Below are 15,944 nucleotides of genomic sequence, written 5' to 3'. Positions count from 1 at the left end.
TTCTGGTCATACTAAATATCAGTGATGCTTACAATAGGCATAGCATGATGAAATGCTGAGGTTAAGGGTTATGAAAGGAACCATGGAGATAGTCTTTTCTTGCATGTAAAGGAAATTTAAAAAAAAATGGAAAGTGCCTCTAGTGTCCTGAGTTTGGAAAACATTGAAAATTTTAACCTAATAGGTTTGATGACCTAAAGGCAAATTCATTTGAATGGTGATTCCAGCTGTGTTCAATGAATGTAATCATGTTCAGTGAAATCACTGGTGCTTTATAATCACAGCAGGAGGATATCAGACTGTTCTTCCAAACCAAGGGAACCACATTCCCTGGCAGAAAATACGGTTTGTTATCGACCAGCCCTCAATCTTTGGATACTCAGTTTTAGGGATTTTGAATCTGGCTTTCGAAAGTACTTTACATTAACTCTAAACAGGTTTACCTAACCAGCATCTCTGACACCAAGACAAAATGCCATTCGTATTAAAGGGCAAAGTTTTCCTTCTCCCACAGAAGCTTCTCCTTGGAGCAACTGGGTTCTACTAACTGACTGTTGCTGAAGTTGAGTGGGGCAATAACTTCCGCAAAAGCCATTTATTGGCATTTTTAAGCTAAACACGGACAAAACACCCATTTTACACTAACAGAGACCCCCCCCCCCGCCCCCTCAGGCCCCCTCAGGCCCCCTCAGGGCGGGAACCGCTCGCACCGCCCCCAGCTCCTCTAACGCGCTTTCCTATTGGCTCCCGCTGGAAGAGCCGGGCGCTGTGATTGGTTGTTTCCACCGGAGGGGTGGGGCAAAGCGGGCGGCTCCGCCCTGGCGCGGCCGGGCCTGCGGGAGCGGAGCGCTGTGAGGGGCACCGGGCACGGGGCACCGGGGCTGGGGAGCGGGGGCCAGGGGATGCGGGGGCCAGGGGATGCGGGACCAAGGTGGGGCAGCTGAGGGCTCGATGTGTGGGGGAACGGGGTCAGGGAGGCTGCGGAGATGCGGAAGCGGCTATGGGGGCTAGCTGAGGGGGCGGGGGGAGCCTGGCTGAGGGAGGGCATGGGAGGAGGATATCTGGGAACCTGGGGGATGCGGGGTTGGGGTAGGGCGGGCACGGGCAGAGGAACTGGAGACTGAAGGGCTGCAGGGACCTGGTGGGGAGGATACAGGAAAGGAGATGGGAAAGAGTGCAAACGGATGGCAGAAGGAAGGGAGGGATCCAAACAGGCCTCTGTACGCTTGGAGAGACACAGACTGCAGCAGTATTTATAGGTATGACACGGTTTTTCCCTCAGGCTTTCCTGACCTTGGAATCCGGGTTTGTGTCCTGCTCGGTTGTTGCAGGGATGTCGCCTCCCTCCTTGTGCTCCCCTGCTACACGTGCTTCATCCTCATAGGGGAGGAGGAAACTTCCCAGCCCCTGGCTTGGGAGCAAGCTCCTTATTGAAGGCAAATAGGTTTGCCCAGAGCAATGATGAGTGAAGTATAGTCTGAACTGGTATTGCCGAGACTCCGTGTCTGCTCTGACCAGGGCATGATCACGTAATCTTCTCTCTGAGCTACTTTAGGCTAAGCTCGTCTGCAGGAAGTAGCTTTGCTGTTCTTGAAACTTGGATGCACCCTAAAAAAAAATGCTAACGATTTTTAGTAATTTCTTTTAACGGCAGAAAAACAAAGCCTTGTTTTGAAAAGTAACTCAAATACTTGTTGCTGCATCATTGGTGTGAGCTTGCAGTGAGGGGGTGGGGTTGTGGGTTTTCTCCTGCTTGTGACATGGATCACAAAACTCCAGATACTCTGCCACTGTGTCTTCTCTGTAAGTGCAATGCAGACTCTGAGCTGCCTGTCCTATAGAAGCTCATTAGCAGTTCATTCAGCTGTATTCTCATTTAGTGATTGCCAGCAGGGAGCCAGGAGTATTTTTGGAATACTCTCGATGAAGTGCAACCCCTTAGGGGTTGAGGCAAAGGCCCAAGAAAAGAGATGGGGCTATTCTCTAATTCAGTTTTTTGTTCTTTTCCAGGTTGTGATGACATCTTTATATTGATTTCTTTCTTCTTGTGGAGAAGGAAGCATCTATGGGGAATATATACCTTGGAGTATGTTATGGTGGTTTTCCCTTCACGGGAGAAGCCACTTTGTTTCTGTTAAGGAAGCAGCAAAAACTCAGTTGCTTCATGCACTGATTTTTGAACACTGCCCAGATGAACTGTGAATGTGCCTTAGGTGCACTAAAGAATTTTTAAAAGACTTGCAAAGTCAAGTCGTGGCAGTGAGTTACCAAACAACTCCAGTGCTGCTGTTAATGTTGATGAAATTGTATTAAGCAACACCAAAGCATCCTGAGGGCTTATGTGGTACATGACTCTATAGAAATCACAAATCAGTATGTAAGTCCAAAGGTTTGTTTAATAAAGTTGGTGCTCCCTGGAAAAACTTCTTTTGTCAGTCTTTAGCCCATCATGGTTTTAAGAACACAATTAAAAAGCAGATAAATGGGAATTCTTCTATAACCCCAATTGGTTTTGTAGCTTTGTTTTAGAGCAAGAAACCTGACAAATGAGTATTTATTTGGCTCCTAAGGACAGGAGGTTTCAAAGGAGTCAAATCCAAGCTGGCATCCTGCAGCCATCTACAGGAATACACAAAATCTGCCAGGTAGCTGCTGAGCCTGCCACCATGGTGGGTTTAATGCTTGTTACTCAGCTAAGCTTTAAAGGACAATTTATTGTGTAAAGGAGTCATTACAGCTGCTCAGAACTGGGAGGCTTCGATGTGGGTGGTTCTGTGCAGGTCTTGGAGTTGGCCAAATCCAAGTTTGGCAGGGACAGGGTGTTGTGCAGCAGGGAGTGGAAAGCAGCCAGGGCCTGGCAGGCGGGCATCTGGTGGGCATTTTGGGAGAGGAAGAGGCATTAATCCTGGGAGAAGGAGCTGTAGAGGCCCTGGAGCAGTGTGGGATCAGGTAACTGCTGTGTGTTAGAGAATCCCTCTGCATTAGAGGGAGGATGGTGCAAAACCTGCCCAAGAGCCCTGCGGTGCTGGTGAGTGAGTCAGCACTGGTCAGTCTGTCCCATGCCTGCCCAGCTTCTCCCTGAGCAGCAGACACATAACTTGGAAAGTATAGGAAGTATAAAAAGAAAATAAACCTATCCTGAAAAGGAATCATCAGTCAAATGATTATTTAAATGAGCTGTTGCACTGGAGTCACCAGGACATTAACAAAAAGTAAAAAGTGATCTGAAACCTCAGGAAATCTCACACCTTGATGTGATTTCTCTTCCAGTAAGACTCATGTGTTCTCAGTGGCTCTCTAAAGGAAGAGAAGTATCTTCATGGACCCCATAGCTACTGGAGGAGAAATGAGACATTTTTATTATTATTCCATAGGGGCACAGGTAGAAGGGTCAGGAAGGTGTACAGAGATGATAAAGCATCAGGAACAAATCTCATTTATTACAGTAGGTGTTTTGGGAAGAGGCAAATGACTGCATTTCCCCCCATTATCTGGTAACCTTGCTTTCTTGCTTACAGATGAGGGAGGATATTGGAGATTTTTATCTTCTGAAGCAGAGCTAAAGTGAAGGGAAAATGAGATGCCTGGTTCAGTGAATTAAATGTTAGAAGATATCTCTTAATTTGGAAAGACCAGAGTGGGGTCCTGTACTTTGTGCAGCTAACTTTGCTCTCGTATTCTCTAAGCACTGCCACTGTGATATCTGGAGCACTGCTGCTCCCTAGAGTCAGGAAAACAATCTCCCATCCTGAAAAATCAGGTGTCAAGCAAGAGCCAACCATGTCACACAGGTTTTCTTCCCTCCTATGTTCAGTGGAAGGATGTTTTGTTCTGATATGAATGTGCTACATGGTTGGGGCTGGAATAATTGCAGTGTAATGCTCAGGCATTAAAGATTCTCAGCCTGCAAAATGCTAATCTTACATCCACTATCATCACATGAAAAGATGAAAGCAGCTTTAGTCTTGTCTCTCTTATGTAAATAGAGCCCCCGGAGGAGCAAACTGTTTTCCCAATAACCAGAAAAGAATTAAATTAGGTTCTCAATCAAGAAAGAATTTGGCTTTATAAAAGCTGATAATAACAAATGCAAAGACTTATTTAACAATAAACCACTCTCATCACTTGGCAGTTTCTGTTTTAATCTGTTTGTCATTTTCTCTCTTGTGCAAAAATTGTCACATTCCTCTTGTACCTCTTGTTCCTTTAAAGAGTCAAAAGTCTTGATTTAGAAGCGCTGATGGGAATTAGAGGGTTGGTGCTCTCAATTCCAAGGTGAAGAGCCTGAAAATGCAGGAGACTGAAGAGCAGAGGTTTAAGTCTGTCTCCACCTCTGACAAAGCCAGAGCTCACCCTGGGCAGCACAAAGGCCTGGGAAGCTGCCCAGGGAGGAAGAACTTGCCTGGAGAATTTCTCTACCCCCTTAATTTGCTGGTTCCTGCCCTCAAGCAGGACCAGTGCTGGTCTTTGATCCTCACACCTGCATTCCTCTTATCCAAATCAATGTTTCCTCCCTTTCAGCTGGTCTTTTAAGGCATTTCTGTGCTGGCTGAGGGGCTGGGGTTGTGTGATCCCTCTGCAACTGCCACAGGATGTTTGAACAGCTTATCAACAAAGGGGAGAGCCTTGCCAGAATGTGCAAAGGCAGCAAAGCTGATGAACCACTGAGTTCAAAGGCGCTGTAGAGCTCCCTGAGGAGCTGTGGCGGTCCGAAGCCTTCCATGGGATGTAAGCAGAGGTGATGGAGGCTCCTGGAAGCCTTTCAGCTCTCAGGAGAGTAGAGTTTGACCAGGTGCTGCAGCTCTGTGGCATAGCCTGTGACTGGGCAGCGCTGGTGAGCCTTCACATAACTGTAGACACAGCGGTAGCAGAACACGAAGCCGGACGTGGCCAGGGCCGTGGCGTTCACGCGGACCTTGCGGCACAGAGGGCACACGGTCTTCAGGCTGGGCAGCAGAGCTGAGCTGGGCTCGTGCTCCAGGTGCACGGGGGGTGGGGGAGTGGGGAGTGCTGTCAGGGACTTGATGGTCTCCTGGTTTTCCGAGGAGTACCACCAGTCCAGGAACTGCAGGAAGAACACGCTGACGGACAGGCCGGTGGACAGGGAGAAGGCAATGCCGCCCAGAGCTCTCCTCAGGGCCGACTGCACTCGTGATGTAAAGCTGTAGCAGAGAGAAGTAGGGAGAGATGGTTACTACTGCACATTTATCCATCTAGAAACCACAGGAAAAAGCACCTGGGGAGTCACTGCTTTGCACAGCTCCTTAGTGCTAAGTTGGTTGGTCAGCGTGTCCCATGTTTGCACTTTTTAGGATGTTTCAGGTTCTTTTTGTATTTTAAGAAGGATCCAAATCCCGTTTTGTTCAGAAGCCTAAATCAGAAGAGTTTGGATTAAAGGGTCCTGGACCACAGAGTGTTTCACTCCTGGATCACCATTTCACAGGATATTCAGTGTGCTCCTGACTAGCTGCTGCTTAGGAAAATCGAAGAACTAAGTTTCAATCCTTTCAGCAACATTGCAACAACTGCTGCCCCTCCCCTGTTGGAAAAGTGCAGGGGAAGACTGAACAGGATAAAAGCTTGCATGCCCAAAACCACCCCCAAACTCTGCAATTTTGTTACCACAACATCGTTTCAAACTAATTCCTGCTACCGGTTTCCTTATTTTCACTCACAATACACCCTTCTGAAGCACATTTTGCCAGAGGAATTTTCAACTTGAATTTTTGGACAACAAGGCACTTTTACTTGCAGCATCACCTCTAAATTAACATACCCACGGAACACCCCGGAGAGCAGCAGCTGAGCCAGGTTCTGCCATACCTGTGTGTTTGACTTGGGGTGGTTTCAGTCCATTTCTTCTCCAAGGCCTGGATATCCTCCGCAGTCAGTCTGACCAGGCGGACACCTGCCAGCTTCAGCATGGGGGAATGATGCTCAGCCTTCCCCAGGATGTAGCACAGTTGCTGGATGAGAAACCAGCCCTCCCAGGTCATGTTTACATAGGGGTAGGCAGCTAGAAAGGCTCTGTAGAAGCGCTTCCAAGATGACGATGGAGGGTGGATGGAGTACTCATCCTCTTCCCTCAGGCTGGACACCAGTTTCTCCAGCTTTCCTTTCAGGTAAGGAACAAGAACCAGCAGGAGCAGAGACTTCCAGTGCTGCCTCTTTGGCAGGCCGGCCGTGGCCAGAGGTTGCTGTCTGCCCTCTCCCATGGGGATCCTCTTCAGGCTGTAGAAGTTCTCGGAGAAGGATGCGCTGCATCTGGCCAGGTAGTGCTGCTGGAGCAGCAAATCCAGAAGGACGTAGATCTCATCAAACCAGCGCCAGAGGAAACCGTATCGGCCAGGATTAGACTCAGCAAGCACCTATTGTGAAAGGGACATAAAACAGGAGGAATCATAGAGTGGTTTGGGTTGGGAGAAGCACTAAAGATCATCTGGTTCCAGCCCCTGCCATGAGCAGGGACACCTTTCACTAGACCAGGTTGCTCCAAGCCCCATCCAGCCTGGATTTGAACACTCCCAGGGATGGGGCAGCCATAGCTTCTCTAAGCAGCCTGTGCCACGGCCTCACCACCCTCACAGGGAAGGACCTGAAAGCGAAGTAAAGTGCTAAATTATAAATTACAGCAGCTATAAACGACGCCTCTCATTCACAACACAAGCCAGGTGAGTCACAACTGTCCCGCTGCCCGTGAGTGCGGCCGGAGTTACACGCCGACATCCCTCCTCTCCCCTCACCCGCGGCCTGTCTCGCCCTCACCTTAACCAGGTGCTGCAGGGCGGGTTTCACGGCGGCCATCAGGCTGTCCTGGGCCACCGCCTCGAATACGGACGGCCGGTCCCCGCCGGCCGGGGCGGCCGTGAGGTGCGCGCCCACCTCCGCCATGACACCGCCGCGCCACCCCGCCGCCAGGGGGCGCCTCGGCCCCGCCCCGCCGGGCGCCGCTCCGTCCCGCCCCCCGGAAGCGCGGGGCCGCCGGCGCTCCGCCCGCTGCCGCTGCTCTATGGTGGTGGGGCGCGGCCGCTCTGGGCGGGGGAGGGTTTGATCTCGCTGCTCGCGAGTCCGCCCGGCCCCTCCGCTTCCGGTTCCGCCGCCGCCCCCGCAGCGGTGAGTCCGGTCCGTGAGTGGGGCCGGGGCTGAGGGGACGGGGACTGAGGGAGAGGTGGGAGGGGCACTGGGGGGCGTGGGGAGGGGACACGGGGAGGGGGTGAGGGCCACTGGTGGGGTACTGGGAGGGGGGACTGCGACAGGGCGGGGAGGGGCACTGGTGGAGTATTAGGAGGGGCTGAGGGGGTGCTTGGAGAGGATATTGGGAGAGGTGAGGGGCACTGGTGGGGTGCTGGCAGAGAGTGGGGAGGGGTGGTGGGAGGGGATACTGGGAGGAGGTGTGGGGCACTGGTGGGGTACTGGGAAAGGGCGGGGAGAGATACTGGTTAGGGAGGGGCTGGCGGATGATGGGAGGGCGCTGGGAGGGGATACTGAGGGGTGGGGGGACTGGCGTAGGGTGGGGAGGGGATACTGGGAGAGGTGAGGTGCACTGGTGGGGTACTGGGAGGGGGAACTGGGACAGGGTTTGGAGAGTCGCTGGGGGGGCACTGGGAGTGGCTCTGGTGATGTACGGGAAGAGGATTGGTGGTCACTGGGAGGACTGGGGAGGTGGGTGCAGAGAAACTGGAGGGGTGAGGAGTGGGGGTCACTGGGTCCTGGGAAGAGACAGTGGTCTGCGGTGAGGGTGGGGGTGCTGGGGGATGGACTGGGGTGGGGCTCGGTGGGATAGGAATGAGCACAGTATGCTCCTGGGATACTGGTGGGACCAGGCAGGGATAAGGGCTGGGTGCTGAGAGGGACTGGCAGGCACTGCTGGGGCTGGTGGTGCTGGGGAGGGGAACTGGGATTGCTGGGGAATGCTCCTGCAGCTGGGGGATACTGAGAGAGATCTGGGGAATGGTGCTGAGGTGGACAGGGGGCACTGGGATGCCAGTCAGGAGTGTGGATGCATACTGGGAGACCTGCTGGAGGGGTGGGAGGGGCTGGCAGCAAAGCTGGGATGGGGCTTCCACGGAATGGGGAGGTGATAGGAGGAGCAGGTGGAATGAGGATCACCAAGGGGGTGTTTGGTCCCCAAGATGGAGAAAAAATCCCTGCACCAGCACAAGTTCAGAGCTGCAGGCACAGCTCTTCCTTTGCCATCCACCTACCATTGTTCTGTTTGTCTTCCTGTTTCTCCAGTGGCCCTGGGCCACGCTTGGTCTGTCATGCAGCTCCTTGAGAGGCTTTCCAGGAAAAACGGGTGGCACCACTTACACTGGAGTTAAACCAGGGATCACTTGAGAGATTTAGGGATTGATGGTTTCAGTGTCCAGGAGCTTGGCTCAATCCCAAGGCCCTTAAACCTGCCACCTTCCTGTGTGAGATCAGTGCTGGGGAGCGGGTCAGGCTGACTGAAGTCATCTGTGGGGTCAAGCAGGTGTTGGTCAGACACAGGGTCAGGTTTTCTGCATGGTTTTGGGCTGAGGAGGCTTATCTTGCCTTGGTTCAGTCTGCATTGAAATGTCAAGCCACTGTTTATAGCATTAAGCATTGCTGGAGCTTTCTGGAGCCGTTCATTCCTCTTTTTAATTACTTCTTGTTTGCTGGCGTTGGATCAGGAGGAGCCTTTTGCTGTCAGCTTTGAGCACCTCTTACCTGTTTCCATCTTAGCAAATGCTGGGCACAGAGCAATCGTGAGGAGGGGGCAATCTGAAGTAGATTCTTCTTCTAAAAATACCAGGCTGTTTGTGATGTTATCATTTACCTTGGCTCTCCTCGGTGTCCAAGAAGCTGGCATTTTCTGCAGTCACACAAGGAGCAGTGTTTTAATTATCTGGGCTGTTTTGGTTCCATTTGCTGTAAAGCATGCTGAGATTGTTAGTGATGAGATAATACCCAGTGATGCTGGCAGGCTGTCTCTGAACAGTGTGCAAAGCAAGCTCTGACACACATGAAGTAGCAATCTGTGTGAGAAAAAGAGCTTTATCCTGTGCTGCACCTAAGTCAGCTCTCATTTACATCTTTTGAAGGAGGTTGTAAAGACTTGGGCTGTGCTTGGCCCTGTCTGGGTGTTTCTAGGATTCTTCATGTTTCCAAGTATATGAAAGGAGAAAAACAACAATAACTGAAAGGAGAAAAGCAACAAAATATCCCGTTCTTGGGGTTTAACAGCTGCCTCTGAAATTCAGCAAGGTTCCTTCCTCTCTGGGTGTAGCTTTATGCAACTGGGCTGATGTTTATGGCGTTTGGGTTTGGTTTTTTCCCTCGATTTTCTCTCTAATCTGCTGCTCTGGCCCCAGCTAAAGCTGTATTAGAGTAGCTCAGCTGAGACATGACCCTGGATGACAAATCCCCACATAACGCAAACAAAGAACATCGAGGCCACGTTCAGTGCTTTTTGCATGGCACTCTGCCAAATACTCCAGTAGAGAAAAGCATTTTAAGTCTTCCTTTTAAGCCAGGCTCAAACCCGAAGGACTCTGTCAGCAATAACATTGCAGCTGAGCACAGACTCTGATTTTAATTACAAAACAAGCGCCACAGCAGCCTCTGCTTTCGGGGGGAGCTGTGAGATTTTTGCTGGAAAAATTGCGCTCGTTGTGGCTCGTGTGGCTTTTCCAACCCAGCCTCTGTTTTGGAAGGAGGTTAAAGCTCCTCTGCAGGAGGAATGTGTTTCCAGAGCTGTCTCCAGGCATAGTTTGATCTCCAGCTCAGCAGGAACAGAAAGGGAGAGAAATCACACCAAACTCAGTAATTCAGCCTAATTGGATGAGGTGGCAGCCAGGCAGGCAGCAGCTCCAGGAAGCTGGGAAAAGCAACAGGTTGTTCCTCATCCAGATGTTGGGCAGGACGACCCCAGCACTGCCACGAGAAAGGGCTGGAGATTGGGGTGTTACCCCTCAGCTGCTGCTGGGAATTCAACTGCTGAGGTGTTAAACTGATCCAGGTGGATGGGGGGAAAAGGAATGGTGCTGGCATTGGGGTTGGTGAAGGGGTGAGGAGGGAAAGGGTTAAGGAACAACAATCTGATTGCACTGCTGGGCAGTCCTGGAGTTCAAAGCTGTGCTGGTCCTTTTGTTGCTGAGCCAGCAAGACCTGCAGGGTTTAGAGAGGCAGGACAGGCAGCATTTAAGGAACAGATGATTTACTGCTTTGCTGGCAGCCTTTAAGGTCATGGAACGATTAAGAAAAGGGGAATTGGGGCAAAAAAATAGAAAAAGGAGGAAAGAAATGATGAAATCCTTTTTGAGATGGTTTTAGGGTCATGGTTCCCAGCATTGATACAGACTTTCATCAAAAGCAGTAAAACTGCCTGCTCCTCTGCTTGTTTGGAAAATTGTTTTATATTTGTCACAAAGGTAGCAATTGTAAGAATAAAATGATGGATATCCACGTATGTTTGGGCAATCCCTGTATTCCAAGGCATTAATTTAGTTCTGTGGGGCAAGAGAAGTGCTGGTGAGACCACTCCCATGGCTCTGCTGAGCACTTGCTGCTCCAACAGCATTTTTCCATCCTGTCCACAGAAAAAAAAAGCGGAGCAGCACTGAAATAATGAGCTTTGTGTGTGTGTCTCAGAGGTGGGATGTCAGATCTTGGCAGAGAAATATTTCAATTTCAAGCTTGAGAGAACTGAAAAGTAATGGCTTTTCTTTTCAAAAAACCACTGTTTTGCATCTCTTGGAAACAAAAGGAGGGAAAGGAATGAAAAGGCCTGGGGTGGGTGTTGCAAGTGGGGTTAATTGTGCCTTCCATCAAGATGCAGCACAGGCAGATATCGTTAGGGGGAGATGACAGTTTCCTTTGTGTGAAACATGGACTTCTCACTGCCAGGCGAGACACTGGATGTGCTTTTCCTTGGAAAATGAATCTGTGTACCCAGGAAAGACAGCTGCAGAGCATATCAGCCTCTGCTGATTGTAAGGAGTTAAAAAAATGCCTTTTGCCTGCTGAGACTTGAGAATTTGGGAAGCTGGGCTGAGCACCACTGTTGTGTTTTTACCAAGCCCTTTAAATCCCTGGCTTTGCCAAGGAATACCAGCAGCAGGTGCAGGATGAAGATTGGGGAACTCGTGCCTGTGGATGTGAAGCTTTTTGCTTCCTGCCTTGCTCACCAACCATCCAGTTCCTGCCTCACAAACTGGGCGTTGCCACCAAACAGCATTCGGAGCTGACTCGTTCTTTTCTTGTTCTTCTTATTCTCAGGTGTTTTAAGGAACTGGAACCATGACGGACTCCAAATACTTCACAACCAATAAAAAAGGTTGGTGTTGAGCTGGTGCAGTGGATTGGAGGTGGTGGGTGGCTATTTTTACACAGCTTTTGTAACTGCATGCAGGAGCACTTGTGCTTTTCTGGTAGCTCTGTCCCTGTTTCTCTTCTTAATCATCCAGGGAGAAACTTCCAAAGTAGGTCACATGGTGACAAAAGACAAAACTGGGGTATTATAAGGTTTTATGATGCACAAAATGACCCAAATTGCTGCCTTTTCAAGGATCAGAAAGCAAAACATTGGGATATGAGTGCAGATCTGGTCAGAGAGAAAGTTTTGGTTATGGGCTAACAAGTGCCAGACTAAGGGTGGTTGTTCAGTTGGGCATCACAGGATTAAGTTGATGTAAAGACTTTAATATTTTGGATATGTACATCAAGCAAACATAATGGGTTTTGCTGCTGCCATTTTCTCCAAAGCTGCAGCTGCTCTGTTTGACTTTCCTGTGCCTTTACTGCAGGTGTGGTGGTCATCTCACCTCAGGACAAACTGCTGCTCTTAAAAATGGGAAGCCTGGAAAGGATCTTTGGGATTATTTTACTCATTCAGCTGTTTCAGAGCAGGGGTTGTTCTGCTGACACTGTCCCAGGCAGATTTTCTAACCTGTTCTTGAACAAAACACTTGCTGAGTGCAGTTTAAGCCTGATCGTTCTCCAGTAGATGTGGAAAATGGTTGGCATTAACCTCTCCTTTGCAGAATGGCTGGGTGCTCCCTCTGAATGCTTGCCAGTGAAAAAACCCACACTGTTGATCTATTTGTGTGTCATTAAGCTTCACCATGAGCTCATAAATGAAGCTAATGCAGTTGACATCTTTCTAAGGAGCAGCTCTGAAGTTCAGAGCTAAAGGCAGGTTTTTGAGGGCTGGCTGCAGGGAGCCAGTCTGGGCTGTGTGAGGGCTGGAGCTGGCTCAGCTCTGCTCCAGGGCACAAGCTCTGGGTGAGTAATGCCAGGCTCTTCCTCAGGCAGGAGGGATAACGAGTGGTCTCTGCACTGCAGCAGCTTCTCTGCTTTTTTGGAGTCTCTGATAGTCTCTCTGTGTCAGGGTTTAATTAGTGCTGCTGCTCCGAGCAAGTGTAGGGATTGAAAGTTAGTGCTAGAATTTCGTCAGGGATATTTTGATGTTGGTGATGTGTGCTCAGGCTGTGGCTCCCAGTGGGAATGCTGGCTGTCCTTGCTGAGGAAAGCTGTCTGTCTGTTGGGAGCATTATCCTTCTCATACCACTGGCTCTGTGTGGAACAGGCCTGTTAAACAGCCTTGTGCACATGTTGCTTTAGTTTATAAACTTGCTTTGCCAGTTGGGTGACCCAGCCTGAAGTGGCTTTCTACACAGTAATACCTGGAAGAATAAATAATGGAAAAGGCTGATTTGGGAACCTTAGAATACAGGCAAGCTGTGTTACATGCAGCTTTTGTTAGTGGTAGCTCTGTCTTTTTAGCTTTTTTCCACTGGACTAAACACACACTTTTGCTGTTTCAGCCACTGTGTCCCACAACATTTGGGCCCTGCTCCAGCTTTCTCAGGAAGCAGGCAACGATGAGCAAAACTTAAAAAGTCTGGGCAAAATTCCTAGCTTAGGTTGTTTCTTGCAGGCACGAATCTGGCATCTCCAAATATCTTTTCATCCTGGTTATGTAATGGTTGCCTCAGAGAAACAGACGCTCCAGGGATGTGATTTGGTGTCCTGGGAGTGGGAGAGCTGCCACACGCAGCATGCTTCTTGTTCACGGCATTTTCCTCTGCAAGGTGTAGTCATATCAGTCCCTTGAGTGTTGCAGCTTTGCTTCTCAGTGAACCATGATCTCCATAAAGTCTGACAGCTTCCAAGTGGTGCTGGACCAGTTTTATTGCAATGACAGGCCAAGGAAGCAAAAACTCACCCTTGAACTACCCCTAAAACAAGACCCTTTTCTTCTCCTGAGAGGCTCAGTCTGGTTTTTTTGTCTTCTGCCAGGAGAGATTTTTGAACTGAAGGCTGAACTCAACAATGAAAAGAAAGAGAAGAGGAAAGAAGCTGTAAAGAAGGTTATTGCAGCCATGACTGTGGGGAAGGATGTCAGGTAAAAGCAGCTTGTACCTGTGGCAGCTCAGGTTGTCCTGAGACTCAGGTGTAGTAACAAATGTTTTATTTAAAACAGATCCAGAATTCAGCCATTTTGTAGGTCACTTTAGATGATGTTTTCTTGCTGCTTCCTGTCCCGGGTTTTAGTGTTACAAAGGTAATTCCAAGTTTTTCTTAGCCTTATCTGGCACAGCATAAATTGAAGCTACATGTTAAAATGGGTGATTTTGAAATTGAACCTGTGTCTTCCTGCAGCTGAAGGACACTGGCATTTACCTCTGCAGCACTGTCCCAAACACTGTTTTCTGAGACAACCAGAAAAACCTGTTGGAGTGAATGCTTTCTCCCTTCCAGCTTCTCCTGTTCCCAGAGCCTAGCAGAGAGTCAGTAATTCTGGATTCATGGCAGCGTTGTCTGTTGCCACGGAAATCAATATAAGGTTGCAAATTTAGCATCATGACTTCATCATAGAATGAAGGAACATATAAACTGGAAGGGAAAAAAACCCTAATCTTTTTTGCCAGCAGCACTTATCCTTCACCTTTAGATCCCCACAGCAAACCTGGCAGCTGCAGAATCTTTGTGTAACTTCCTATGTTATTCTGCAGTGCTGTTTACAGATGGCTGCTTGACATTTGAGTGAAATCCAGCTTGTCAGTGTTTAAGCTTCTAATCCCTCTGGGCTTTACTAGTCTGAAATCTGGCAGGTTCTTCAGAAGTGTCCTGCAGGACCAAAACATTTTAAAGCAACTTTTTTTTTCTCTTGTAGGTTCATTTCCAGGCCTGGCATGGTAGAGTTTTCTTGTTTGGTGAACTCCCCAGTTAAAGCACTTTTAGGAAATTACATTAGTTTTCACCTCTTCTTATGTTAAAGCCACAGAAGAGATGAAATGATTATTATAAAAGTCATTGCAAACTGCTTTGAAAGGGAAGGTGACCTTTCATTAAACAGCAGGGTGCTTAAAATGGAGCTGCAGTTTTTCTGGCTTCCTTGATATTGTTACTATCCCCTCTGCATGCCATGCAACCTCACTCTTTTATCTTGTGGGTGGGAGTGTGGGTCTGCTGGAGGGCAGGAAGGCTCTGCAGAGGGATCTGGATAGGCTGGATCCATGGGCTGAGGCCAGTGGTGTGAGGCTCAATGATATGAGGTCCTGCACTCAGGTCACAACAACCCCTGGAACGTTCCAGGCATGGGCAAGAGCAGCTGGAAAGCTGGAAAAGGACCTAGGGGTGCTGCTCATCTGTGGCTGAACATGAGCTGGTGTGTGCCCAGGTGGCCAAGAGAGCCAATGGCACCTGGCCTGTATCAGGAATAGTGTGGCCAGCAGGACCAGGGCAGTGATTGTCCCTCTGTGCTGGGCACTGGTGAGGCCACACCTCAAATCCTGGGAGCAGTTTGGGGCCCCTCATAACAAAAAAGCATTGAGGGGCTGGAGCACAAGTTTGATGAGGAGCAGCTGAGGGAGCAGCAGGGGCTCAGCCTGGGGAAAAGGAGGCTCAGGGGGAACCTTCTCACTCTCTGAACTCCCTGATGGGAGGGTGTAGGGGGGGGTCAGTCTCTTCTCCCAGGTAACAAGTTACAGGATGAGAGGAAATAACCTCAAGTTGTGCCTGGGAGGTTCGGATGGGATTGTAACAGGCTGCCCAGGGAAGTGGTGGGGTTACCATCCCTGGAAGAGCTTTAGAAGGTGTGTAGATGTGGCACCTGGGGACATGGTTGTGGCAGTGCTGGGGGAACTGTAGGTCTTTCCTAACCTAACCAATTCTCTGATTTTTTCCTTGCATTGTCTGTGCAGCTCTCTGTTCCCTGATGTTGTCAACTGCATGCAGACTGACAACTTGGAGCTGAAGAAACTGGTCTACCTGTACCTGATGAACTATGCCAAAAGCCAGCCAGACATGGCCATCATGGCTGTCAACAGCTTTGTGAAGGTAACCTGCTCCCCTGGCACGTCAGAAACGGGTCCAGCACAGTGCCTGCCAGCATATCTTTGTCCATCAGCCTTTGGGAGCTTTAGCTCTGCTTTGGAGCTGGGCTCATAGAGGAGGGTGCTGAATCCGCTAGATCTGGGTCCTTTCTCTCACTTGTTCCTTCTGGTTTTTGCAGAGGAGATGAGTTCAGCACCCCTGGAAGTGGCTGTGAAAGAGCCTGCTCCAGGGAAAGCTGCTTCTATTGTTTTACCAACTTCTGGTATTGGAAAACAGATTTTATCTGTTTCATCTTCCAGCCTTTGTAGTATCTGAGACATGGATATCAAACTTCCTGTTTGGATGTTTCAGCTGTGCTCTGTGTGGAAAAGCTTTATCTCTGGTGAAACTGAGAGACAGTTCACTGGGAAAACAACAGCCTGATTGCTGTGTTGCCTTTAGTTCTGTTGTCAGGTTGCCTCTCCTTATCTAGGAAATGTTATTTCAGTCCCGTGTTGTGCAAGATAAAACCCAGTGCTTAGAAGAAGTTTGAGACTCCTCTTGGAGTGTTTTAAAATCTGAGACCCTGGGGAATGGGGCTGAGTTTCAAGTTTCTCTTGTGGTTCTTGAGGCAGAAAGAGGTGAGAAGATCTAAACTGAGA

General features: G+C 49.4%; 2 protein-coding genes across 4 annotated transcripts in view; one reads left to right on the top strand and one right to left on the bottom strand.

The window, feature by feature from the left end:
• Positions 1–3,335: 3,335 nt before the first annotated feature.
• PEX12 (peroxisomal biogenesis factor 12) lies at positions 3,336–6,897 on the bottom strand. The gene is made up of 3 exons (XM_082294548.1): positions 6,766–6,897; positions 5,824–6,368; positions 3,336–5,162 (listed from the first exon to the last, which is right to left on the bottom strand). Exons 1-3 carry the CDS (start codon positions 6,889–6,891, stop codon positions 4,763–4,765), a joined length of 1,071 nt encoding a protein of 356 aa, XP_082150674.1. The 5' UTR covers positions 6,892–6,897; the 3' UTR covers positions 3,336–4,762.
• Positions 6,898–7,025: 128 nt separating this feature from the next.
• The window catches only part of AP2B1 (adaptor related protein complex 2 subunit beta 1), a 77,576-nt gene continuing 68,657 nt past the window's right edge, over positions 7,026–15,944 (top strand). Inside the window, exons 1-4 of one of the 3 annotated variants that reach the window (XM_082294809.1) lie at positions 7,026–7,122; positions 11,242–11,299; positions 13,264–13,369; positions 15,171–15,306. In XM_082294809.1, the coding sequence (XP_082150935.1) occupies positions 11,263–11,299; positions 13,264–13,369; positions 15,171–15,306 (279 nt within the window). In that variant the 5' untranslated portion in view covers positions 7,026–7,122; positions 11,242–11,262. The remainder of the gene's footprint in view (positions 7,123–11,241; positions 11,300–13,263; positions 13,370–15,170; positions 15,307–15,944) is intronic. The other 2 variants (XM_082294807.1, XM_082294808.1) reach the window with 2 other exon arrangements.

The sequence above is a fragment of the Coloeus monedula genome, assembly GCF_965178545.1.
Source record: "Coloeus monedula genome assembly, chromosome: 20".
Taxonomy (NCBI): Eukaryota; Metazoa; Chordata; class Aves; order Passeriformes; family Corvidae; genus Coloeus; species Coloeus monedula.
This window is presented reverse-complemented; position numbering and strand designations above follow the sequence as displayed.